At 44.4% G+C, this 25,937-nt stretch overlaps 1 protein-coding gene across 2 annotated transcripts in view; it reads left to right on the top strand.

Annotated features, from left to right (window-relative positions):
• ADAMTS9 (ADAM metallopeptidase with thrombospondin type 1 motif 9) overlaps positions 1–25,937 on the top strand; it is a 133,525-nt gene that overhangs the window by 61,571 nt on the left and 46,017 nt on the right. For both annotated transcript variants that reach the window (XM_024192709.2, XM_024192708.2), the window contains exons 17-28: positions 559–725; positions 838–967; positions 1,726–1,852; positions 5,264–5,474; positions 6,682–6,846; positions 8,660–8,824; positions 9,838–9,957; positions 14,171–14,275; positions 14,395–14,562; positions 14,769–15,056; positions 16,155–16,316; positions 16,922–17,098. In XM_024192709.2, coding sequence (XP_024048477.1) covers positions 559–725; positions 838–967; positions 1,726–1,852; positions 5,264–5,474; positions 6,682–6,846; positions 8,660–8,824; positions 9,838–9,957; positions 14,171–14,275; positions 14,395–14,562; positions 14,769–15,056; positions 16,155–16,316; positions 16,922–17,098 — 1,985 coding nt within the window. The remainder of the gene's footprint in view (positions 1–558; positions 726–837; positions 968–1,725; positions 1,853–5,263; positions 5,475–6,681; positions 6,847–8,659; positions 8,825–9,837; positions 9,958–14,170; positions 14,276–14,394; positions 14,563–14,768; positions 15,057–16,154; positions 16,317–16,921; positions 17,099–25,937) is intronic.

Raw genomic sequence — 25,937 nt, 5'->3', positions numbered from 1 at the left:
AACCGAGGGCTCTTCTCACAGAGGGAGGCTCCTCTTCTCAGTCCCAGCCTGGGACTAGAAAAGGTCTGTCCTGCTGATTGCTCCCCATCCCCTCCTTTGAAAACTACAGCAGCTCCTCCCCGCCTCCAAAAACAACTCATTTTGCAGGGCTCGAAATATGGATTTTTAACCCCAAAAAAAGTCTCAAAAGCAGCAAAATTGTAGTACTGCCTTGACTTGCCTGACCCTGCTGCCTGGCTGCTGGGCTCCGCAGTGGGGCAATGACTCCAGCCTAGGGGCCTGATCCTGTAATATGTGGCGTCTCCCTCCGCTTCCACTGATGTCAAGCATGGCGTTTCCAAAACTGTATGGGTAAGCTCCTCAGCTGCTGGAAATCAGGGAGGGAAATCACTGAAGCCAATGCGGCTCCACCAGTTTACACCAGCGGAGGGTCTGGCCCCATAGTTTTAAAATGTGTGTGTCTACGGGACCTCAAATCAAGTGCTCGATCTACGTTGCTTCAGCGTACGTGAGTTACTTATGTGAGTGTGGGGTTTTGTTTTTACCTCTTTTGCGCAGCCTTATCAAACAGTCATGGAGCCTTCATCTTGAATGGAGACTTTGTCGTCAGCATGTTTAAAAGGGAAATCAAAGTTGGGAATGCTGTGATCGAATACAGTGGCTCAGACAATACAATAGAAAGGATTAATTCTACGGAGCGCATTGAGCAAGAAATCATTCTTCAGGTAAAGTGTACTTCTTTCACGCAAATGTACCTCCGCTGGGTTATATTTGAGTGAAAATAGCACAGATATTGACTGGTCTTAGTTTATCCGTGTGTGTCTTTGTTTTCCCCAGATTCTATCAGTGGGTAATCTATATAATCCTGATGTTCGATACACATTCAATATCCCAATTGAAGACAAACCTCAGCAGTATTACTGGAACATCTATGGCCCGTGGCAAGCCTGCAGTAAACTTTGTCAAGGTATGTGCTTTGGAGTATTTTAAATCAGTCACGGCATTTTCTGGATTTTGGTGGTGGTAATAAATGCATTTTCACTTGCTTTCTCTGAGCTTCTTATATCATATGAGTTTGATCATTTCCATGAGCTGTAGTAGTGGAATGATCTATGCTGCCTTATGCCAGCTGATAATGTTTAGCACTTTTCTGGTGCTTCTCATCTTCAAAGCGCTTCACATACATTCATTCACTGAGCCTCACAACAACCTTATGAGGTATGGAAGTGTTGCAATGGGGAAACTGAGGCACGGAGCGTTTCCTTCTCATTCCCAGAGCTGCAACAGGAGTCAATGTCAGAGCTGGGGTTAGCATTCAGGAGCATCTGTCTCTGTACCTCTGTATACCTCCTAGATGGGTGACAGGGGATGGATCAGTTGATTATCTGTTCTCTTCATTCCCTCTGAAACACCTGGCGTTGGCCACTGTCAGAAGACGGGATACTGGGCTAGATGGACATTTGGTCTGACCCAGTATGGCCATTCTTATGTTCTTATACACTACCTCTCTCTCATTCACCAGTTGTACTAAAGTCCATCTAAATAAGCTGGATCCTTTTTGAGTTCATAATGCAGATTTCACATCTATAGTAGATCCCCTAGATCAAATAGATTTGCAGAGCACAATTTGAATTTTTTTAAGAAGCTATTTTGAAAACAGAAAGAGAGAGACTAGATTGGATCACTTTCCTGTATGTGTTTAAAAATGTATTTTTTCCTGTTTAGGGGAACGAAAAAGGAAACCCATTTGTACCAGAGAATCTGATCAACTCATGGTGTCAGATCAAAGATGTGATCGAATTCCCCAACCTGATCCAGTAACTGAGCCTTGTAGCACAGAATGTGAATTAAGGTGCACGCTACTCAGTCATGTATATACATTACATCATATATTTATTGCCTAGTCTTCTTTCCTTTCACTGCCTTTTGTGGTTCCTTATTTCTCAGTGACCTACGCTTGCTGAAGCAGACAATAACATTGCTTTTGTAGGCTTCTGCAGAGTAACGTGAGGGAGGGATAGCTCAGTGGTTTGAGCATTGGCCTGCTAAACCTGGGGTTGTGAGTTCAATTCCTGAGGGGGCCACTTAGGGATCTGGGGTAAAAATCTATCTGGGGATTGGTCCTGCTTTGAGCAGCGGGTTGGACTAGATGACCTCCTGAGGTCCCTTCCAACCCTGATATTCTATGATTCTATGAAAATTCTGCCGCAAGTTAATGGTGCACACTGGCTTCTTTGGAGGAGGGACATGTTTTGCTCTCTTCGCTTCAGCTTGCCTTTCTATGCTGAAAGAAGCACTAACTGCAAGGGGCACATCCTTTATTCAATGTTGCAAAATGTAGAAACATGAGACAAAAGCCTGTGATTCCTATCCTGACTTGATCAACAAGGCTGGGAACTGCATGGTGATCTTGTCTTCCCGGGAGAAGCAGTCTGCAAACGTTAAAAAATAAACAAAAGTAGTCCCAAATCCAGCAAAGCAACTTAAGCATGTGCTTAACTTTAAGCATGTGAGTTGTCCTACTGGAGTCAGCGGGAGTACTCGTGAGTTGTAAGTTAGCATGTGCCGAAGTGTTTTGCTGGATGAGGGCCTTAGCCAAACAACTGCCTCTGATGATTACAGTATGGCCAAAGATTTTTTGGGGGGAAAAACTTTCTGAAAGAACCATTATTTCTAGACCTGTTTAACTTTTACACTTTTCATAGAATCATAGAAGATTAGGGTTGGAAGACACCTCAGGAGGTCATCTAGTCCACCCCCCTGCTCAAAGCAGGACCAACCCCAATTAAATCATCCCAGCCAGGGCTTTGTCAAGCCGGGCCTTAAAAACCTCTATGGACGGAGATTCTACCACTAAATTGTGAACTTTTGGACTAAAGTGTGGGCAGAGAGAGGGGGTTACGTGGCGGCTGCTGGGCCAGTTTAGTTTTTATCTAGATTCCAACTGAGAATGTGATGGTCCTCTCAGATTGTCATTATAACAGCTGAAAGGTTACTCAGTTGCCATTTCAACAGCTTGGAAGCTCCAGAGGGGGGAACACTAAAAGTTATGCATCCAAAGAAGTGGGCTGTAGCCCACGAAAGCTTATGCTCTAATAAATTTGTTAGTCTCTAAGGTGCCACAAGTACTCCTGTTCTTTTTACTAAAAGTTAGGAAAGTGATAACAGACTTGAGACTGACCTGTAAATCAGGACCTACTGACTCCAGATCTTTATTTTATTTTCCTAGCTACTCTGCTGGAGTTTGGCCTTGTGGCCAAGTTGAGGAGCTCCACATTTTCTATACAAGAGACTATAATTTGGGCTCTGATCCGATGCCTGTTGAAGTCAGTGGGACTCATTCCATTGACTTCAGTGGACATTAATTAATTCCCATGGACCTAATTCTGCAAGGTGCTTGGGCGAGGTGCTGAGTGCCCTCAAGTCCCAAGTGGGCTCTCAGGACCTCATGTAATCAAGCCCCATTCACCATGTCATATCCTGCCAGTCTGCAATTGTAGTGAAGTAACCACAAGCGCCTCCGACAGGGTCGGGGACAACTGGTGAAGAGGCAGTGATGCAGGCAGACCAGTTTAGCAGTCCTCGCTTGGAAAAATGGTGTCTGCATTGGATGATCTTTAGGGTGGGGGGCTTGGATAAAACCCAGAAGAGTGCGTGTTTGTGTAGCTGGTGGGAGTGCAGATGGGGGATGTTTAAGAGGAACATGGAGAACACCCTCAAAAGAGTAGGAAAGGCCAACTTCTGCTCCTAGATATGCAGGTGCATCTCTGCAAAGGCAGGATTCTACCCAATAGCTATGAAAAATGTTCAGTGCCTTGGGGCCTAGTCCCTCTCTGACGCCTGGGCAATATGGCTGTGTAGATCGCATTAATGTCAATTACTTGCATGTATCCTCAGTACATTGATGGGAGAATAAACACAACTGCTCGCGACCAATAATGAAAGTAAGCCTTTAGGACTAAACATGCATTTAATTATTATTATTATTATTTATTATTGGTCTGGGGCCCATTGTGCTAGGATCTGTATTAATGGCACATTAAGAGACTAACCTTTCCCCCAAAGACTTTGCAAGATAAATCCAAAGGCTGGGAAACAGAGGTGAATGGGTTTCCCCAGGGTCACCTAGCAGATCAGTGGCAGAGCCAAGAAGAGAACTCAGGGCTCCGATTTCCCAGGCCAGTGGCCCATCAACTGAACTGTGCTTTTTCTGCCACCCATCCAGCACTCTGTGATATAATTTAATATTTATATCAAGTCCTGATAGTGGAAAACGTGTTAGTCCCAGATTCTGGAGTGAGGAATCCCAATAGTGTGAATTAAAGTCTCCCGTCACCTGCACAGATCTATTATAGTCATGAGGCAGGTATCAGTCTTAAAGGAGGATGTCTAATCTCCTAGCTTCAGGATAGGAAAGGTGACTAAAGCATGAGGATGTGGCTGTGGATAGGAAAGTGTGTTCAAGAACCAAAAGGTGGACAAAAGCCCTGAGGTTCTCAGTTGAATGGCCTTAATTTTGGCATCACTGCCTGCGGGCAGTAGAAGCCCCCCTGGCAAACGCCAGGACCAAAGTCCCACCATCTGAGAGCAAGCGCTTTTTAATCCCTGATAGAACTCTTTCTTTGTATCCTCTATCTTGTACCAGTGCACAAATCACTCGGTTCCACTTCAGAGGGCTGAAAGTGTTGCTAAAGCATTCTGCTCCATGGAATTACATTTGACGTACGCTTCATGCCCATACAAATCTAATACATTTGATGCCATGTTTTTGGAAAGCTTTTGGTTTTCTGAGGGTGAGGCATAGTCTAGGGGTCTGAACACAGGCCTAGAAGCCAGGAACCCCTGAATTCTAATCCTTGCTCTGCCACTGACTCTATCTGTGTCCTTGGGTAGGTCACTTAAACTCACTGCCTTGGTTTCCCCATCCGTAAAAAGGGGCCAATAATACGTATGTACATTCCAAGAGTGATGCAAGGAGTAATTAGCTAATGTTTTAGACAGCACTTTGAAGATGCAAAGCTTTGGGTGGTGTTGTAATGAGTTAAAAATCTATATAATTAAAGTATGTACATTCCTTATTTATGTAACATGATACTAACTGCATTATACACATAGGATACTAAAAAGCAGCAACCCTTTCTGCTTCTGCTTTTCCTCTCAAAACCAGGTGCATTTGCCGTGCTCTTCCAGGCTTACTATTTTAGACAGCATAAAACTGGCCAAGTTACTGATGGTGTTTTTTGGGGTGGGGGTTTGTGCCCAGGTGGCATATTGCTAGAAAGAGCGAATGCACTGCGCAGTGCGGGCTGGGATACCGAACGCTAGAAGTCTACTGCACAAAGTACAGTAGGTCGGAAGGGAAGACCGAGAAAGTCGACGACCGATTCTGCAGTGGCCAAACCAAGCCAAATACTAGGGAAAAATGCTTTGGAGACTGTAACGTAGGAGGATGGCGGTATTCAGCCTGGTCTGATGTAAGTATGTCACCTGAGTAGTGAAATTTGCCTTGTTTCAGGTAAAAATCTCCAGCCTGTGTATTCTTGGCAGCTCCCAGTCAAATGTTTAGGTAGGGCAGGCACTTGGTCAGCCTAACCTAGTAATAAAAGTGGCTTTGGAAAGTATCCTGCAGTCCTTTGCTGCTGTTTTGAAGCCCTCTACTGGAATAGTGCATTAGATGTACTCTGCAGGCGGTCAGTCCTGCATGGAGCCGTCATCAGGAGGAGCTAGTCCGTGAAACTGGTGGCTATAAATAGCACATGGAACTGGGAAACAGTGACGTTTCTGCTGATTTTTCAGCATGTTCTCTGGGTCCAAAGCTGCCCAGTAACGCATCCGTCATTGCTTTCTGCATTCCTCCGATGTCTGTAAAACAGATCTTGACCTTTCTCTGCACATACAGCTGCTAGCATAAAGAGTTTGTGTGTGGCCTTAACATGCAGACTGAAATAAAGACAAGATTCTGTTTCATGACTGCAATATAAATCACTTGACTTTTTAAAATATTATGTATCTTGATCTTCGTTTACACTGAGGCCCCTTTACACTGCTTTGGCATTGACACATCTTGAGGCCACGTAAAGTGCCCGAGTGGTGTAAAGGCACCTTGGTATAAATGGTAGAGGATGTAAAACAATCAGGGCTTTGGAGCGGAGCCCGGAGCTGGAGCGCGGAGCAGCTCTGAAAAGTGGAGCTGCAGGTTTTTGTCTGGAGCTGGAGCGGAGCCGGAGCACAGTTCCAAAGCCCTGAAAACAATTTTTGGTATTGAGAAGTTAAACCGGGCCACTGCTATTTACCATTTCTCATGATACAAGTACAAAGAGATGCCAGTTGAATGAAATTGAAAGGCAACAAATTTAAAACTAATAACGGAATTCTTTTTTGGCACAACCCATAATGAAACCTGTGGAACTCATTGCCACAAGATATTATTGTGCTTGGTAAGATTTAAAAAAAGAATATATAAGGGATACAAACCTTTGTACTTCTGGTCAAAACCAGCCATCAGCTGCCTGGGCTTAGGAAGAAACTTGCCCTATGGGGACACTTTTGTACAGTTGTTCTTTATAGGGTTTCTTGCATCTCCTTCTGCGCATCTAGTCCAGGTTACAGGCCTACATAGACTATTGGCCTGGCCCAGAGTACAATTCCTATGTGTGTTGACTGAGTTTTTCTTTCTTTCAGTGCTCTAAAAGTTGTGGTGGTGGCACAAGGAGACGACGAGCCATCTGCGTTAACACCCTCAATGATGTACTGGATGACAGTAAATGCGGCCAGCAGGAGAAGCTCATTGTACAGCGCTGTAGTGACTTCTTGTGTCCACAGTGGAAAACAGGTGACTGGTCAGAAGTAAGTGTCTACTGTTTTAAAACCAAAAACGGGAGAGTTCCATGGAGCTTGAAAGCTTGTCTCTTTCACCAACAGGTGAAAGATACTTCCTCACCCACCTTGTGTCTCTCATATCCTGGGACCAACCTGGGTACAGCAACACTGCACTTAGTAGTCAGCCTGCACTGATGTGCCTGTCTTTACCCATGACTGATGAATGGCTACTAACGACCAGATTCTTTCCCTTAGAGGGGGCACGTTGGAACCACTGGGGTTCTGCTGTGGAAAAGGAGTGAAAGATGTCACACAGAGTCCTATGCCCGGTGGGGGTATCAGCACTCTACTCTGGAGGCGCTCTCTTCACCCCCGCACACAAGAAAAGTTGGGAGCCAGGATAAAGGGAGGAGTGGGGAAGCAGTGTCCTTGGTCCTAAGCCTCCAGCTCCACTGGCCATTTTTCTCTCTGGAAAGCATGTGCCTACAATAGGGAAATGAGGCATTACTCCAGCTCCAGGGGTGCTTTGTCGCCTTTGACGGGGCTCATGGAGAAGGGTATTCCTCCCCCTAGCGCCACAAACGCAAACCCCAGTAGCTCGTCTAAACGGGGCTCACTTCTCCACGGGTCATGTTATTTCAGGAGTCAAAGAAATGAGATGACAGAGGAAAAATCCCGCAGTGAGTGCACTTTGGTCTTTGGTCCAACTCCGGCGCCTAAGAACATGAGCTGTGTTGCAGGAAGAGAGAGCGTCAGCCCCTGGAGTTGTGATGCCGTTGGGCTGGCAGGAACATGGAAAGAGGAGCACTTTGCTACATCTTTGCAGAGATGTTGCCAGTACTCCTGTCCCCATTGAGGCCCGGCTAGTGCTTGGCTGTGGCCTTCCAGACTCCTCGGTCCCTGGAGACAGATCATGGCTGCCTCCTGCACTGGATTGGTTTGGAGGCAAGGGCTTCTGCACCCTTTCTCCCCGGCACACCTCCCATTTTGACCGTCACGCTACAGCATCCGTAATTTGAGCCTTTGCTTTCTGGCACTTCTTAAGAAGTTCTAGGGCAGGGGTAGGCAACCTATGGCACGGGTGCCGAAGGCGGCACGCGAGCTGATTTTCAGTGGCACTCACACTGCCCAGGTCCTGGCCACCGGTCCGGGGGGTTCTGCATTTTAATTTAATTTTAAATGAAGTTTCTTATACATTTTAAAAACCTTATTTACTTTACATACAGCAATAGTTTAGTTATATATTATAGACTTAGAGAAAAAGACCTTCTAAAAACGTTAAAATGTATGACTGGCACGCGAAACCTTAAATTAGAGTGAATAAATGAAGACTCAGCGCACCACTTCTGAAAGGTTGCCGACCCCTGTTCTAGGGAGCCAACCTCACGAATAACAAGAATGTTAGCAACACAGAGGAAAAGTTACACTGCTGTAAAGCTGAGCTAGCCCCACTGAAGTTAGTGGAGTTACACCAGGTTTATATCCGAATCCAGCCCAGTAAATCCTGTATGAGTTGCACTGTACATCCTTAATTACATTGATTTACCCAAACAGGGTGATTAATAATAATCCTGATATTTCTCCATGTTCTTTGACTTGATGTTATTTTCAACCCTCCCTGTATGTTTGTTTTGACCCCCATAGTTCTCTTTAAGCTCCAGTTGGTGCTATGAACCAACTCCTGTTAGTTAAAGACACGCCTCTAAGCAAACAATTGTTTGGTGGTGGTTTCTGGTCTGATTTTAATATCACGGGCAGATTCTCAACTGCTGTCCATCACCATAGTTCCATTGACACCAGATAAGGATCTGACCCCGAGTCTGTGATTTGCTCCTGGCAGTGCTTGGTAACCTGTGGGAAAGGGCACAAACATCGCCAGACTTGGTGCCAGTTTGGAGAAGATCGATTAAACGACAGGTTTTGTGATCCGGAGAGTAAGCCCAATTCTGTGCAGACCTGTCAGCAACAGGAATGTGCGGCGTGGCAAGTAGGACCCTGGGGACAGGTAATGTAAGAGACTCTGTTTCCTTCTGCTCCTGGTATGAATGGTCTGACAGCAGTAGCAGGACCATGCGAAATTTCATTTGTGTTTATAATAGATTGGCCAAGATTTTCAAAAATGGGTTTCCAAGCTTAGACTATGAAGTCCATATTTAGGCACCTAAATAATAGCAATACCCGCTCTGATACAGTGCTGAGAGCCCACTTGGGACTTGAGGGCACTCAGCACCTCGCCCAAGCACTATACAAAGGAGATTAGTATCGCTACCCTCATTTTACGGATGGGGAAACTGAGGCACAGAGGGCTGACGTGACTTGCTCAAGGTCATCCAACAGCTGAGCTGGAACTGGAGCCCAGATTCCCTGAATCCCAGATAGAGCACTATCCACTAGGCAATATTACCTCCTTTTAATAAGAAGTGGCCTGATTTTCATAAATGCAGCGCCCATTGACTTTCCGCAGCCCTTTTTCAAAATCTCGCCTTAGTTTTTGTTGTGTTTCAAATTTATTTCCACAGAGGGGAAAATAAGCAATCTGTGCTAATTTCTTCCAGAGAATTCTGTCATCTTGATTTCCATTGCAGCTGTAACTTTTATGATTTAGTTATTTAATTAAAAAAAAAAAAGTTAGCTAGACCACACAAATTACTGATCGGCATAATGCCTTTCATTCATGATCATGGTATGTTACTGGAAGTTTGCACAGCCTGCATGCAAAGCAATGTGACAGGGATTATACTAAATTCATATCCCACAGAATGGGAAATCATTTAAACACTCATACATCCATATTTGAAGACGATAAATGAAGCATGCAGGATTCCGACGGAAGCAGTGAATTAAGTTTGACCTACTTTTAAGTTGAAATGATCGAAGTAGAAGAAAAAGGCTTTTTTACTTTTGGTGGATGTTATGAAAGCAATGATGCGCTTCGAATACACTACCCCGCTTAATATTGTCCAGGTCAAATCTTTATTCAGTCATGTGCATGTCTTTCTTATTTTTTCCCCCTCCCAGTGCACAATGACATGTGGGCAGGGCTACCAAATGAGAGCAGTGAAATGTGTGGTCGGTGCCTATGTATCAGTAGTGGATGACAATGAGTGTAACGCTGCCACGCGGCCGACGGACACACAGGTAAATGTTACACTTCTCTCCATCTCTTGTTCCCATCTTGGCATTGCCTCTTTCAGGAGTGATAAAATAAACATGTCTTTCCTCTTTATTAATTGTTCCTGGCTTAGTAAATCAATACCAAGATCTGCTCTTTTGAAGATCCCTGGGCCAGGGGGAAGGGATAGCTCAGTGGTTTGAGCAGTGGCCTGCTAAACCCAGGGTTGTGAGTTCAATCCTTGAGGGGGCCATTTAGGGAACTGGGGTAAAAATATGGGGATTGGTCCTGCTTTGATCTCCTGAGGTCCCTGCCAACCCTAATAGTCTATGATTCTATCTCCTCAGCTGGTGCAAATCAACTTAGCTTTACTGACTTCAGTGGAACAATGCTAATTTATACCAGCTGAAGGTGTAAGGTCTACTCTGCAGTTAGACGCCTCCGGCTGGCCTGTGCCAGCTGACTCGGCTCATGGGGCTTGAGCTGTGGGGCTCTTTCATTGAGGTGCAAACGTTCGGGGGCCCTTCCATGTCACAGGGTCCTAGAGCCCGGGTTCCAGCTTGAGCCCGAATGTCTCCAGCGCAGTTAAACAGCCTGAGTCAGCGGGCATGGACCAGCCCCGGGCTTTTAATTGCAGTGGAGACGGACCGTCGGTGGCCAACTTGAGTGGTTTGGGGCAGATCTCAGGCAAGAGCAGCAGAGCTTGTAGGCCGCGCCCTTTCTGCTCCAATGCTCTCTGTTAGCAAACCTGGCGGCGGGCAGGGCGTTCCAGTGTGCATTTTTGCCAGATCTGGTGAGGATTGAACGTGTACGTAGGCCATGAAATGGATCTGTACAGCCTTGTTGTAGTTGTCACGTGCTCTGTTTTTGATGTCGAAGCCACAGTGGGCTTCCTAGTGTCAATTCTATACCATGGAGCATGCCTAGGGTGACCAGATGTCCCGTTTTTAAAGGGACAGTCCTGCATTTAAGCCCTCCTGCAGGTGTCCCAACTTTTTCTTAAAAACAGGCAAATTGTCCCATATTTTCTGTCCCCGTTCACCATCAGTACTGGTGGGTCCTGCTACTGGCTGGATCCCTTCTCGCGGTGAGTGGGTGGGTCCAGTGGCCGACAATAGGGGTGGGTGTGTAAGGCTGGTGACGAGGCAAAGCTGCAGCGCACGGGGCTGGCTGTCCCTCCTGCTGCTCCATCAGCGCAGGCCCCCACTGCGTGCCAGCTCTTGGCCAGCAGGGCCCCGTCCCCAGTCCCCGGGTGCGCGCAGCAAGCTGCGGTGGCTGGTGAGTGTGGGCAGGCTACGTGTCGCCCATAGGGACAATAACTCAAAGAAGAAGGAGCAGTGACTTACCTGTAGAGAAACAGGAGGAGTTTTTTGAGATGTTTTGTCCCTGTGGGTGCTCCACTACCCACCTTTCTTCTCCGCTGTCTTTGCCTCTGGGCTCCATGAATAGAAAACGGAGCAGCGGAGGGTCTTCCCCTCCCTGCATACTTTCCTACCAGACTACAAGGATGCATAGGGCACTGCTGACCAAAAAAAATCTCCAATCAAGAGCATGCAGGTGCACACACAACCTGACATGGAGCTCCCATCGGACAAAACATCTTGAAGAACTCTAGTTACTGTATACATAACCTGCCCACAGAGGAGAGTCACGCTGCCTATCAATGAAGGAATTTTAGATCTGGCAAAAGATCTTTGGGTTACTCCTGTCTCAGTTGCCACTACTTCACAGTGTGCTGATCATAGATATCCAGTACTGTCCAAGGGTTTAGAGTATTTTTATACTTCTCCTACTCCATCTTCACTTGTTGTTACTGCTGCAAATGCAAAATCGAAACAAATAGGAAAGTCAACGCCCAAAGAAAGAGAATCAAGGAGACTAGACCTCTTTGGAAGGAAAATTTATTCCTCGGTGTTTACAAGTTAGGATAGCTAATTATCAAGCCATGCTGTCTAAATATGATACTCTTCAATGGGCCATTCTGTTGGATTTTAAGAACAAGATACCTGTAGAAATTACAAATGAATTTAGATCAATCTGCGAAGAAGGTCACTTAATTGCTAAAACCGCACTGCGGGTTGCACTGGACACTGCTGATACTGGTGTCTGTCCAGTGGCTACAGCTATTACTGTGAAATGTGCATCACAGTTGTCTGCATCAGGTTTGCCTAAGGAAGTACAGGCAACCATTGAAGATTTGCCATTCGATGGACAGTTTGTTTAGTACTACAATGGATGAGTGTCTTCGCTCATTGAAAGGCTCAAGATCCACTATTAGATCACTGAGTTTATAGACATATTAGAATTTAGAAGGAAGCAATTTAGTCCTCATCCTTCTTCCTCCAGATAGAGGAACACTTTTCTGATACTTTTATCAACAGAGATCTTCTGACCAATCCTAGATGAGATTGAGATATCAAAAGAGGACAACTGGTCCGTCATCCTCTTTGGTAAACTCACAATCAGGACATATGCAAAAGCATCAGATTTGATGCCACAGTCAAGGATCTTGGACTAATCTACAAGGATCTATACCTTTTCCTCCCTCGCTTTGGTTCCCATCTGTCTTTTTTTCAAGAGGGTTGGGTGACAGTGGATTCTTCACGTATTGAGGATGGTTACACCATTCAATTTCAATCTCTGCCTCCCTTCCAGTTCCTTTTTAGTAACTAGTCTCGTGAGAGCACTGTGCATCAAGAGGGAGATGACGTAATCAATCCAGAAGCGACAGAATGGGTACCTCAAGAATTTGTGGGAAAGGGCTTGTATTCCCCTTATTTCCTCATACCAAAAAAGAAAAGAGGTTTCTCATCTGAGCCTGGATCTCAGAAATTATTACAAATACATTTGATGCACCAAATTTGGTATGGTAACTCTAGCTTCAATTATTCCCGCTTTATATCCCATGGATTGGTTCATGACCCTGACCTTTCATGTGTTGATAAATCCTGCACAGAAGAAACATCTACCATTTGTAGTTTTAGATGTAGGCTTTCCTTCCTTTTCCATTAATTCCAAAGATGTTAAGGAAGGTAAGACCAGAAGCAGCTCAGATTATACTGATGGCTCTCAGAACTCCTGATATTGTGCAATCGTCAGTTTATCACGCTTCCGGGTCAGAAGGATAGAATCACAGTCTAGCCCTACATCCAAATCCAGCTTCTCTGTGTGTCACAGTGTGGATGGTATCTGGATGCCATTAGATAGGAAAAGTTCTGCAAAGGTACAGAATACAGTATATGCTAAAATTATGTAAAGTTTTCAAAACGGAAGCATTTTTCATCAGGGGCAATATGTAAAGGTCACATTCCATCTCCATGTTCTGTTCCAGTTATTTTGGATTATTTATTACATTTAATACACTCGGGACTCTCTGTTTCAGTCAAGGTATGTTTGGCAGAGATTTCAGCATTTCATCCACCAATACAAGGGGGTTCAGTTTTTGGACATCAATCAGTGAATAGATTTCTAGATCACAGTTGGGGAAACTGAGGCATAGGGAGGTGAAGTGACTTGCCCAAGGTCACCCAGCAAGCCAGTGGCAGATGCAGGAATGGAACCCATGGCTCCTGAGTACCACCAGTTCAGTGCTCCGTCTTCTCGCCCACACTGCTTTGTGAAAGCCTGATTGAAAGAGGCATAAGACATTGACCAGACAGTTCCTTATTTGGAACATATTTGAGCAAGGTTAAGAATTTGTCTCATTCTTTCCAAAACCAGCGTGACTTATGTTCAGTACATTTGCTCCAGGTCCAATTTTTTCATGTGATTAAAAAAATTAGTTTGGCTGGTATTTTTCAGTAGTGCGTAAGGGTGTTAGGTGCCCAATGGCCATTGAAAACTGTTAGGAGTTGGAACGCCTATTGCCTTCTTGGTGACAATCTCTACTCTTGTCCCCAAAACTCCTTTCTTTGGAAGTTCATCATCATAAATGCAGATGACCTATGATTGTGAGGTTTGGTAGTTTTGAGGATATTGGCAAATCAAAAGCTGGATGCAATTCAGTTCCCCTCTTCCCCTGCCCCCCACAATGTATTGATTTCAAATTTTGCAGATCTGTCACGAGGACCTAAGAGCAGAACCTGCTTCTATTGAAGTGAAGAGTTTGTAAATAACAGATTGTAGGGCACCGTATATTTTTCCTTCTTTCTTAACTACATTGGGGAGATTACTTACCTGGAGCATCTGCAAATCAATAATCCAATATTTTTCATTTCCTCTCATGTGTTTGTTTGCTAGGACTGTGAAATAGCAGCATGTCCTCTCCATCCAGCTGCTCCAGAAACGAAAAGATCTATGCCCAGCGTTCACAGGACACAATGGAGATTTGGATCTTGGACACCCGTAAGTGTGTGGTCAATGGTTACATTTTAGTTATCGTTGGTTTGATTTTTATCCCAAAGTCTGTGACGTTGCGCGACAGGAGATGACTTCTCACTAAACTACTTGTTGATCTTTCCTAGTGCTCAATGACATGTGGGAAAGGTACGAGGATGAGATATGTCAGCTGTCGTGATGATCAGGGCTCAGTGGCCGATGAAGCCGCCTGTTTTCACCTCCCTAAGCCTTCAGCGACAGAAGTGTGCTCCGTAACGCCATGTGGACAATGGAAAGCCCTGGAGTGGAGTTCTGTAAGCAAATCCAGTTCTTACCACAATATAATCTATATGGCCTGTTCCTTCAATTTAGTTCATATATGTCTCATGTACTCTGTCATCCCGGTGAAGGGCAAGGAAGTTGAGATGTTTCAACTTCTTTTTATTGGCAAGTGGTTTCATTTTAAAAAGCATCTCTCCAGGCTGGAAATGAGTGTCTTCTTTTCCACTTGTCAATGCAGTGTTCAGTGACGTGCGGCCAAGGTAAGGCAACACGGCAGGTGGTCTGCTTGAATTACAGCGACCAGGTGGTCGATAGAAGTGAATGCGATCCAGACGATCTCCCGGCAACGGACCAGGATTGCTCTGTGTCTTCCTGTCAGAACACCCATGACTCCGGCAGGCCAATCCACCCTTTCTCATACCCGGAGCATCCACCGAAACCCCACCCGGGGAGAAACCCAAACCAGAACGCTGGCCCCGCGCACATACCAGGGGGCAACCAGTGGAGAATCGGCCCATGGGGTGCTGTAAGTGTCAATTTATTCACTTCAGGCCAAACTATGAACCCTGTGTTCCATTTTCCCCCTGCACAGATGTGCAACTAGGTACTACCTCACTCCCCTGCACTCACTACCCATATGGGCCTTCTATTCCTTTGCCCATGCATACGGGTGGATCCTTAGCTCTGCTCCTTCAAAGCACCAGAAGGCACGGCAGGGTAAGTAACCTGCCGGGCAGAGGGCTGGCAACGGTACTTCCCTTGAGGCCAAGGACTAACTAGGGATCAGATGGTGCCTTTGAGTCCCCATGTGGTTCCTGGTCTTCTCCTGGGGCAGCGCAGCTCTGCTCCTTGCTAAGGGCTAGCGACCAACCACAATTGAGACTGTCTTATTTTTTTTTCAAAACACACCCTGTGAACGCAGATTTGAAACAGTGCATTGCTAAGGTCCCGCTTCAGCAAGGTGATGAGGTGTGGGAGGAGTTTTAAATATCTGAGTGAAGTCAGTGGAATGGCTCAGGCGCTTAAAGTTATGCCCATGCATAATTCCTTCGCTGAGTTGGGGCCTAAGGCGTCATGGGGGATTTGATGTTGGTAACAGCTTTTCTGCTTGATTTACGTAGACTGCAAAGCACAGGCGCCAGCTTCCTCATTTCGCTGGGGGTGTTCGACCCCCGTTCCGCCCCAGGCCCCCACCTCTTCCCCCTCCTCCCCCAAGTGTGCCTGCCCTCACTCCGCCCCTCCCCCTCCCAGTGCCTCCTGCACGCCACTGAACAATTGATTTGTGGCGGGCGGAAGGCGCTGGGAGGGAGGAGGAGGAGCTGATCGGTGGAGCTACCAATGGGTGCTGAGCACCCACTGTTGTTTTTTCTGTGGGTGCTCCAGCCCCGGAGGACCCCCGGAGTTGGCCCCTATGCTGCAAAGGTAAAAGGAGGTTAGTTATACTAATGCCATAGACTTTATATTTGTCTATTAACTCTAGCTCCTTTGGCGAGAGGTGGGGGTTTCACTTCCTGTTGCACGAGCGCACTCCCAGAGCTGAGTGTTCTCATGGCCCTTCGGGAGAGCCAGTGGAAGCTAAGCAATAACTGGACGTTATGGCAGCGTGGGTGATTGTGTTTTGCAGTGCTCTAGTACGTGCGCTGGGGGATTCCAGCGGCGGGCTGTGGTGTGCCAGGATGAAAACGGATATACTGCAAGTAACTGTGATGAGAAAGCAAAACCTGTTGAGCAGAGATCATGTGAATCTGGCCCTTGTCCTCAATGGGCTTATGGCAGCTGGGGAGAGGTGAGAGCCAAGTGAACCTTTTCCTGTCTCTCTAAAGACATAAGCCAAGGTTTTCAGTTGGGGGGCAGGGCGGGGAGTTGAAAAATGAAAGAAAAAAATACTGACAATGGTTAGCAAAATGTTTCGTTTACTGAAAAGCGAGTTCTTGGGAGCTGAAACAGTTCTGTAAAGTGTCTGATAAAGTTTTCAATTAAGTACGTCGCAGAAACTTTTCCAGACAACGACAGATTTTGAAAACTCTCTTTAAAAAAGGCCATTTTTTGAGAGAAAAGCTACTCATTTGAATTATGTCAACCTGCTCTAGTGAGTTTAGTGTCCAGCTTCAGACATCTTCAAAAGCACTGGGCTGGTGTTTAGCAGTTTCTAAAAATTGGTCCCATTTAATGTGTCTTATTCTGAGCACCCAAAAATAGTGGCCCCCAAAATCTCTGGTCCCTTCTGAAAATTTAAAAAAACACCAACACCCTCTTCTGGGGCCTGTCTCACCCGACTCTGAAGTCCGTGGAAAGACTCTCATTGGTTTCAATGGGGGTTGGCTCAGATAATGCTCCATATGCAAATTACTAATATTATAACTCCGTTCTCTGTTGATTTCCTTTCTCTAGTGCACAAAGTCATGTGGTGCAGGAACAAGAACAAGGCTTGTGGTGTGCCAGCGCTCTAATGGTGAAAGGTTTCCCGATCTGAGCTGTGAAATTCTCGACAAACCACCAGACCGTGAGCAGTGCAATATGCAGGACTGTCCTAGAGATGCTGCCTGGAATGCTGGTCCGTGGAGCTCGGTACGACCATAACATATTTCTCTTTGTGACTCTTTTTATAGATGTTCCATAACAACAAATCTAATATGCTTAAAGCCAAGGTGTTAATATTTTGTGTCATAAAACTGCACTTAAAGAAGATTATTTACAATATATTCAGCGTGACACATTCAGGAAGGGCTTACATTAGCAAGGTAAACTCCTTTAATTTAAAAGGCACTTTCTGCTAGATAACCAACTTTGTACATTTTATTACATTGCAAGCACTATGCATTACGAGTCTTGGTTATGACTGAGTTCTTTGCATGCAAATTAAAACCTGGCATTTTAAGCAGTACATTTAAATTTAAATGAAAGTTTTGATTATATTTTATGTTAATATTTTATTGTGCACTTCTTAGTGCACATGTTGCATTTTCTCTGCAAAAAAAATTGTAGTTACGGGAGGATTTTGGTGCTAAGTTGCCCTCATTCGCAAGTATGTGTGTTTATAAGTGTGTATATATTAGTTTATAAATATATACACACCCACACAGAAAACACATGCACATTCCTACATTAGTATAATGCATATATACATGTATATGTATTTCTATATACACCTCTACCCTGATGTTACGCGACCCGATATAACACAAATTCGGATATAACGTGGTAAAGCAGTGCTCCTGGGGGGTGGGGCTGCGCTCTCCGGCGGATCAAAGCAAGTTCGATATAACGCAGTTTCACCTATAACGCGGTAAGATTTTTTGGCTCCCAAGGACAGCGTTATATCGGGGTAGAGGTGTAGGTACATGTCTGTTTATACATATAATGTCCTTTATTCTCAGCTGTGGAGCATATAGTGCAACTGATGAGGGGCCATGCTTAAAGTGGCTTTAAGCTACCCTTGCATATTTCTCTGATCCTTGGTCCAATCCCCAACCACTGCTCTAAATTACACTAGCTGCCCGTGGGACTATCATGGCAGCCAGGGATCAACAGGAAGTAGGGAAGCCCCCTTACTTTAGGTCACCTTTCCTCTCCGACCTCTGGGAGGGGAGTGGAATAGGAGTGGTTATGCTGGCTCTGTGCCACTGGGACGATTCTCCTGCACTGGAGTGATCCACCCACAGCTTCAGCTCTAATGCAGGGGATGATCTGGACCATTATATAGCGTCCTGTAGCTTAAAACTCTACCCTGCCCAGCCTGGGATCTGTCTGCTCTGCAAGGTGAACTCCACAGAATAATACTGACTTCCTGTATAAAAGGCCCTCTCCACCTGAGGACAGGTGGAATTCTAGTGCTCCTGGCTGGTTGCTAACAGGTGCTCTTACACTGAAGTGAGTGTGGGACTTGGGATGCTGGCTAAATAAAATGAAAACCATTTGATGTGACCATTTTAAAATGACATGCAAACACGTGTCAAAATGTATTGTATATTTTGTTATAACGTAGCTGAAGGTTTTTTAAAGGTGATTTGACTTGAAAGCACTTTATAAAAAAAAAAGAGGCCTTTTTGTAATATATTGACTTCCTTAAACACTATGGTTTTAAAAGTCACATTGCTGGAGTTTAACGTCACTGTAGTTTCTGTGGATGCTTTTGGTAACATTTCTAATATTTTTTTCATACCTCAGTGAATTATCTGATAGCCATAACATTGCTGAATAGTATTTATACGGTGCTTCATCATTACAAGGGACAGATCTGAAATATTTAATTTGAGGTGCTAATGTATCACTTTTATACTGATAGTTGGTGCTAACAGTGAATGAGCTGAGCACTACTCAATACCCGATGCAGTTGTTTTGTCCCACAACTACGTACTGAAAATTGCTGCTAACTTCTAGTTCATGTGCTTGAATGTTTGCAAGACCCAAAGGAGATGGATAGACTGTTCTGTTGTTTTTTGGTGTAACCCAGCATTTGGCATTATCACCACGTCTCTTCGGGAACAGACCATAGGGCTGTACGCAGCTCTGGCGTAACTGTCAATTTCAGTGGCGTTGTGCCCACTTACACCACAGCTGAATCTGCCCCCCAGTGTCTGATAGACAGGACTCCATCCTGCATTCCTTCCCCAGCCAAACCTCCCACGGATGCCAGGTGTCAATGAGCTGGGTCAGGTGTGCAGAATCAATCTTGCAGCACTGGGTGCATGCAGCCGTAAACTGTGTTCTTAGTCTTATGCTAATTAATGTTTGCTCTAACTCTTCAGTGGAGAATCTTGTGACCAAAGTATTCAGTAGTAGCGTCACTCGCTCCTACCGTCCTTTCTCTTGCAAAGTTCCCGCTGGAGAAAGATTTTCAGAACTGAGCCACTATTGTTCCTATGTAGGGTCTTGATTTTTCATGTCAAGTATCTTATCTGTTATTTGCCCAAGCTCTGCCGTAAGTGATTCCAGAGCTGTATTTGAGGACCTGGATGATAATCTGTGGGCTCAACAAGGAACCAAAGTTTTGTCTCTCCTGAAAAATATAATAAATATATATGTATCCCTCGTTTTCATATTACCATGCGCTACTACAGTAGGTAGTAGGGAGAGTCCAATTTTTATTATTGTATCACCTCACTTGCTTCTAGTTCTGACATTGATTGCAGACGTCATTCGGTAGCCGTTCATACTTCATCTGTTCAGATGGAGTGTCACTACCATATTTTTGGTCACTTTTGAAACAAGAGTATAGTATTAGCTGAAACTTTTCAGCAGTATGGATTTATGTATTTATGTAATAAAGTGTATTTATTTTTCCAATATTGTTATTTAATTTTATATAAATATTGCATACATTTACAATGTTTAATGTTAACATCGAACAGTGAAAATTAAAGACAAGTAGAATGTAATCAGAACTGAATTTGTATAATGATTTCTTGAGTCTTATGCTAAACTACAATAATACACTTAATGCTATAAGATGGCAAGACTTTCTGAATGTAAGATTATATCTTCTGTCAACAGTTTTTTTAAAAATCAGTATTATTTATTTAGTGCTTCTCTAAGGAAAGCAGTCATTCATACTAAGTAATATAAACTATATTTAGAAAGACATACATTTAGTTACTTTTGCAATAATAAGACCTCTCACTGTGACTATGAAGTACAGATGAGTCATTTCATGCAAGTATTTAATTGGATAGTGTTCTTGCGTGATTGACTGAAATGTATTATGTAAAACAGCAGAACTTAGACTGTTCATTTTATTAATATTTAGTCCTGCAGCCCTTACTCAGGCAGATTTTGTGGTGACCTTTTATGAAATCAGATGGGGGGAGATTTATCTGACCTAAACATTTCAGGATGTAGCCGATAGATAGAGATTTTATATATAAAATTTTTAAAGCTGTGTGTGAAATCCTACCATTATCATATGGCATGGCAGGTGTAAATGCACCAAGCATTACCTTTGTAATGTACATTCCGGGAGAACAAAAGAATCACAAAACCATGTGGTACCTTTGAAACTCCTTGTTTATTCAAGAACATTTAGTGTTCAAGCACGGGGGGGGGAATCATCATCCATCTGATAGACCTGCTTTTAGGACACAAACATATAAAGACTGTGACTGGGGATAACTAATACTTTCTTAACATTCAGGTGCATAATTAAGTTGGCTGAGAAAGAACAACTTTTTATGTACATGCAAATGGTGAAGGGAAACATTCGCACACTTCTAAAAATTAGGTCACCAAGAATCCGTACACTCAGAACCTTGAATCCATGTATCCAAAAACTGTCTGGGTGAAATCCTGATCTGGTTGAAGTCAATGGGAGTTTTCCCACTGACTTCAATGGGATCAGAATTTCACCCTCCTGAGTATAGAATCCCCACTGAAACTGATGTGAGTTTCTTACACAGAGGTCGTGGCGAATTGAGCACTAGAGTTGTGAAAGCCAGTTCTTTGAAAGAGTAAGCAAATCATAGGGTACCTACTAGTAATATCTCTGTATTTATTGAGGTGGGTCTCTTATACCCTCACTGCGTGAGTATTGTACTCAGTGATTTTAATGGGGGTTATGTCAAATACTTCCAGGAGAAACTGTGGCCTCATTCTGCCATTCGATCCACATGGGCAGACCAATCCAGGCCTTGAGTCCTATAACCGCATTTGCAAAACAACATCTGATTGGCTGCGTACAGTTTATCAAAAGCCTGCCAATAATCTAGACTTTGGTTTGCTAAATCATGAGGCTACATCAACACTGCAAACAATCTTATTAAAACTGAGCACTTCAAACTAAGGGCATACAGTGATTAGAGGGTAAATAATCAGGGTATATGCTTTCTCAAGAAAATAAATGATTGCATTAGTGTACCCTAATAGATAGCACAGTTGTACATTGATATGAGATCTGTATAATGAAGCAATTACTTATCACAGGTTTCACAACCTGCTCACTTCTCTTCTGATTAGAAAACACAAAGGGTCCAGTGAAACAGTTATTTTACCCAATGCTATCCCCTTGGTTTCAGTTGTGACAGTCACGGAGCTGCCTGGCAGTGGGGTATAAGTCAGTGTTGAATTTGGCTTGTATTTGAGATAACTCTAGAAGAGCATTATCATTTTAAACATGATCTACTGTGTGATTTTTTGCCAGCAGGTCTCCTTGTTTATCCATCATTATTATCAAAAGACTTTAGCCAACAGAAATGTTCAAAGGGGATTTAGGGCCAGATTTTTAAAAGTATTTTAGGCGCCTAGTGGGATTTTCAAAAAGCACCAAGGCACCTAAAACTCATTGATTTCAACTGATAATAGGTGACTAGATGTTTTTGAGCATCCAAATAGATGCCCTAATTTTGAAAATGAGACTCAGGTACTGCAATGCTGAGGCTTATGGGCATGTCTGCGCTACACCCTAAGTCGATCTCTGTTACTGCGGTGGCTGATATTTACACTACCCTCCTTCTGTCGGTGGTGTGCATCCTCACCAGGAGCGCTTCCACCAACTGACGAGGGGTATGGGGGGGGGGTGCTGAGAGCCCTCCGTGCAGCTCCCTGCCAGGATCCCAGCTGCTTCCTTCCCCGGCCGGCTCTCGGTTCCCCGTTCCCAGCTGGCAGTGGGGGACAACCACCTGGGCTTCTTCTCGGCTCCTTGAGTGGGGAGTCTCCGGGCAGCAGCCCGGCTGGGAGTGGGGAAGACAGGGGCAGTCATGCTCTAGCCGCCCAGCTTTTTTATCAATTTCATGGCTCCAGCAAGGGACCATGACATTGACAAGGCAGCCAACAGCTGATGCAGGTAACACAGTGTCTGCACAGACACTGCTGGCCCTAACTACACCCACATAAGCCCTACGCCTCTCCTGAAGGTGGAGTTGTTATGACGGTGTAGTAGGGCCCTTACATTGGCAGGACAAGGCTGTAGTGTGTACGCTGACATAATTAGGTCGACGTAAGCGGCATTACGTCAACCTAACTGTGTAGTGTAGACCAAGCCTGTGTAACATTTCTGGTGACTAGAGTCCTTTGAAAACAGTGACTGATAAACATGCCTCCCCCACGGAGCTAACTGAAAATGGGTTGGAGAGCGGCACTGTTTCCAGTGCCATGAGAATGATAATGTTCTTAGCAGTTAGTATGTCAGCTCTTGCCGAAGCACAGGTGATAACCAGAGGCAGATGTGGTTGACTATAGCTCTGCCAGTCTCCTCTATTCCTCAGAAAATGTATTTGCTCTGACAGCAACATTACCCAGGTGCTGCCTGAGCCTTTACGCTTACTTTTGCTGTAACAAAAACACCCTTGAAACTGACGAGATGTATATTCAACAGAACTGCTCATTCCCTCTGCCTTTGCATTGCTTCCCCCGTCCTTTGCCTCTTCGACGTCTGTTCAGACTGTAAGCTCCTTACAGCAGGGAACTTTGCAGCTCTGTAAAGTGTCATGTCCCCCCTCCCTCCATGGCCACTATAGAAATAATAATGATCAGTCTCTGGACTCTTATGTGGGGGGACAAAATATTGTAGCAGCAAAGGAAAGACAGACATAAGGTTCTAAGGTCCTTAACGTTGCTAGATAATGGGTGGCATTATAGTATGTGCTCAGGGACGCATTGAGAAGTAGGTGGCTTAACAAAACATAGAATATTTCCATAAGAAGTTGCAGCAAATAAAGTGAGAGGCTCCATATTCTATTCACAATCTCCTAAGCTATCCTCTCCCTCTGTGAAAGCCACTTTCTGCCCATTTCGACTGTGAGCTCTCTGGGGCATGGATTGTCTGTCTTATCTTAGTGGCTGTTCAGTCCTTCTGACTCCATGTACAGCCAACTTCCAGGTCTAGGTTAAAAGAAAAAGAAAAGCTGGTAAATTTGGCCCCTAGGTCAGGATTAGCTCTGTAGAATTCTTTAGACCTGTGTATGAAATACAAATGTTTGTGTTGATTTTTTTTAAAATTGTATTTAAACTCTTCAACTCTCCTTGTCTTCTGTTTGGTGTTTGATTCAATCTACAACTACCTTTATCACATGGGAAAGTGCAGTTGAGTTTATAGCACCTTGAGCTTCCCGTTTCACTCTTCCTGTCTAACTATTCTTTCTTTGTATGGGCCAGGGAAACTCTAATGCTACTCTCCTTCACTATGATGCCCTCAGAATTCCGTTGTTGGGCCCTCTTCCCTTTCCTCGCCTCCTTAAATGCAGTCTTGGGCATCACTCATCTGCAGAAGGTACCTTGTTCCATGTGCCTCTCCTGCTTCAGCCCATGCCTCACTTTCTGTCTCATCAGTTGTTGACTCCACCAAAACTTGCTTCCTCTCAGTGTCTTCCAGAACTGAAGAGATCACCCCAAACCACCACCCCTTACAGCTGAGTCAAATCTCACCGTCACCTCAGTGATCCGAACAGAAGTATTGGACATGAGGTCCTTTTCCTTCAGCATCTCCAGTCCATGTCAATCTAAGTGCCAGCACCTCCAAAGCCTTGGCCACGTTACCTGAAATACTCAAGGATTGGTTTAATAACATAGGGATCAGATCTGGAATATCTGGATTCACTAGAGCCCTAGGTTCAAACCCTGACACCATCAGCTCAAAGCACTGTGGTCTTCATGAGCTTAAAGGGCTGGGATTTTCACTGCTGGCTATAGTCCAAGGGCGAGTCCCTTAGAGTAATATGTCAGGAACAACTAATTCCGGAGGGGGTCACAGTCACAATATGGCCTTATACAAACTAAGCATCAGTTATTATATTGTTTAGCATCTCACAGACATGTACAGTTTAGGGCCCCAGTTCAGCAAAACACTTAATGCATGTGCTTAACTTTAAGCATGTGCTTAAGGCCTCGTTGACGTCATTAGGAGTCAAGCACATGCTTAATTGCTGACCTGAATAAGGGCTGAATTTTGCAACTAAGAATCCAAAAGTAGGAAGTGGTAGCTGGATTACCTTGATGCTTTGTTATAGGGATTAGAATTACTGTAGCAACCTTTCAATTTGTGAAGTTTTGTGGACATATGTATTTTTGGAGGCACTATTTTCATGTTCTTTATACACTGTATATTTTCTAGATTTAAACAAATAAACCTGGAAAATTCCCAGAAGGAAAAAACATCAGGAACTGAAAGTTAAAGTGGTTACAGTAAATCTAATTCTTAGACAGAAACTAGTTTAATACATAATAAATGACCATTGTTTTTAATCCCAAAATCATGATAGTGTTCGTTTGATTTTATCTGGAATGGAGAGGATGAGCAGTTGAAAGTACTTACAATGTTGAAGAAGTTAATTTCATACCATTATTTGAATATAGATAAAATTACTCATTTTATCACAGGATAAAATTTCTCCTGTAGTATTAGATGAGAAGAGACACTTGTGCGAAAAGGACCTGTGTACACACACGCGCAAACCCCAAAGAGTTCTGATGGTGTCGTGGTTTGTAGGGCCACAGTACTCTGAAACTTCCATTTATTTTTCTAAGAATCTGTTTGTGAACAGGAATACGGAAAAACATGTTCTGAGAGTTTTTAAATACTCATTTAAAGACCGTTGTGGAACATCTTATTATTGGTGGGATTGTGGCATTTGACACGACTCAGACAATCAGCATAGAATTGACCTTAGCACAATTCAAAGGCATGTAGTAGTTTTCACTTTGCTCATGTTCTGTTGAAAAGCTCCTTAAGAAAACCAAGCAGTTTGTCTGAGTGTGACTATGTTAATATGAATGACTGTTACTATGACACCTGTTCTCCCTTTCAACTGCATTATCTGCTGGTAAATCCACCTGCAGACCATGGGCTTCTTTTAACTGAAATTCTGTCAATGATCCAGCATTTTACGCTGCTTCCAAAGAGCAAGGCTTAGGGCAGGTCTACACTACAGCCCAGATCGATGCTCTGAGATTGATCCACCGGCGGTCGATTTAGTGGGTCTAGCGAAGACCCGCCAAATCGACAGCAGATTGCTCTCCAGTTGACCCCTGTACTCTACCTCCGACGAGAAGAGTAAGGTAAGTCGACAGGAGAGTTTCTCCCGTCGACCCCCCCACGGTAACTCGACTTAAGGTACGTCGACTCCAGCTACGTTGTTCAGGTATCTGGAGTTGCGTAGGTTGACTTACCGCAATAGTGTAGACATAGCATTAGTTGTTAGGAGGTTGCTGGGTGACTCACTGAGGCTGGGGTGGAGTCAGTTTGGGTAAGTGGATGCTGGCGTAGGGTCAGCTGGTGAGAACAGGCTGGAAACCTGAGTCAGGAGCAGAAATAGGCTGGAAGCCAGGCGGTCGGTAACACCATGAGGAAGAAGGAGCGTTCCCAGCTGAGTGATGACACTGCACAGACTGATTTGTTGCTCTTTCTGTGGCAATAAATAGCTGCTTGGGGGTCATCTGACCCAGTCCTGGCTTGTGGATTGGCTGCTGCAGCGTACCTGAA

This window comes from Terrapene carolina, unplaced genomic scaffold, assembly GCF_002925995.2.
Source record: "Terrapene carolina triunguis isolate 2854851 unplaced genomic scaffold, T_m_triunguis-2.0 Scaffold89, whole genome shotgun sequence".
NCBI lineage: Eukaryota > Metazoa > Chordata > Testudines > Emydidae > Terrapene > Terrapene triunguis.
This window is presented reverse-complemented; position numbering and strand designations above follow the sequence as displayed.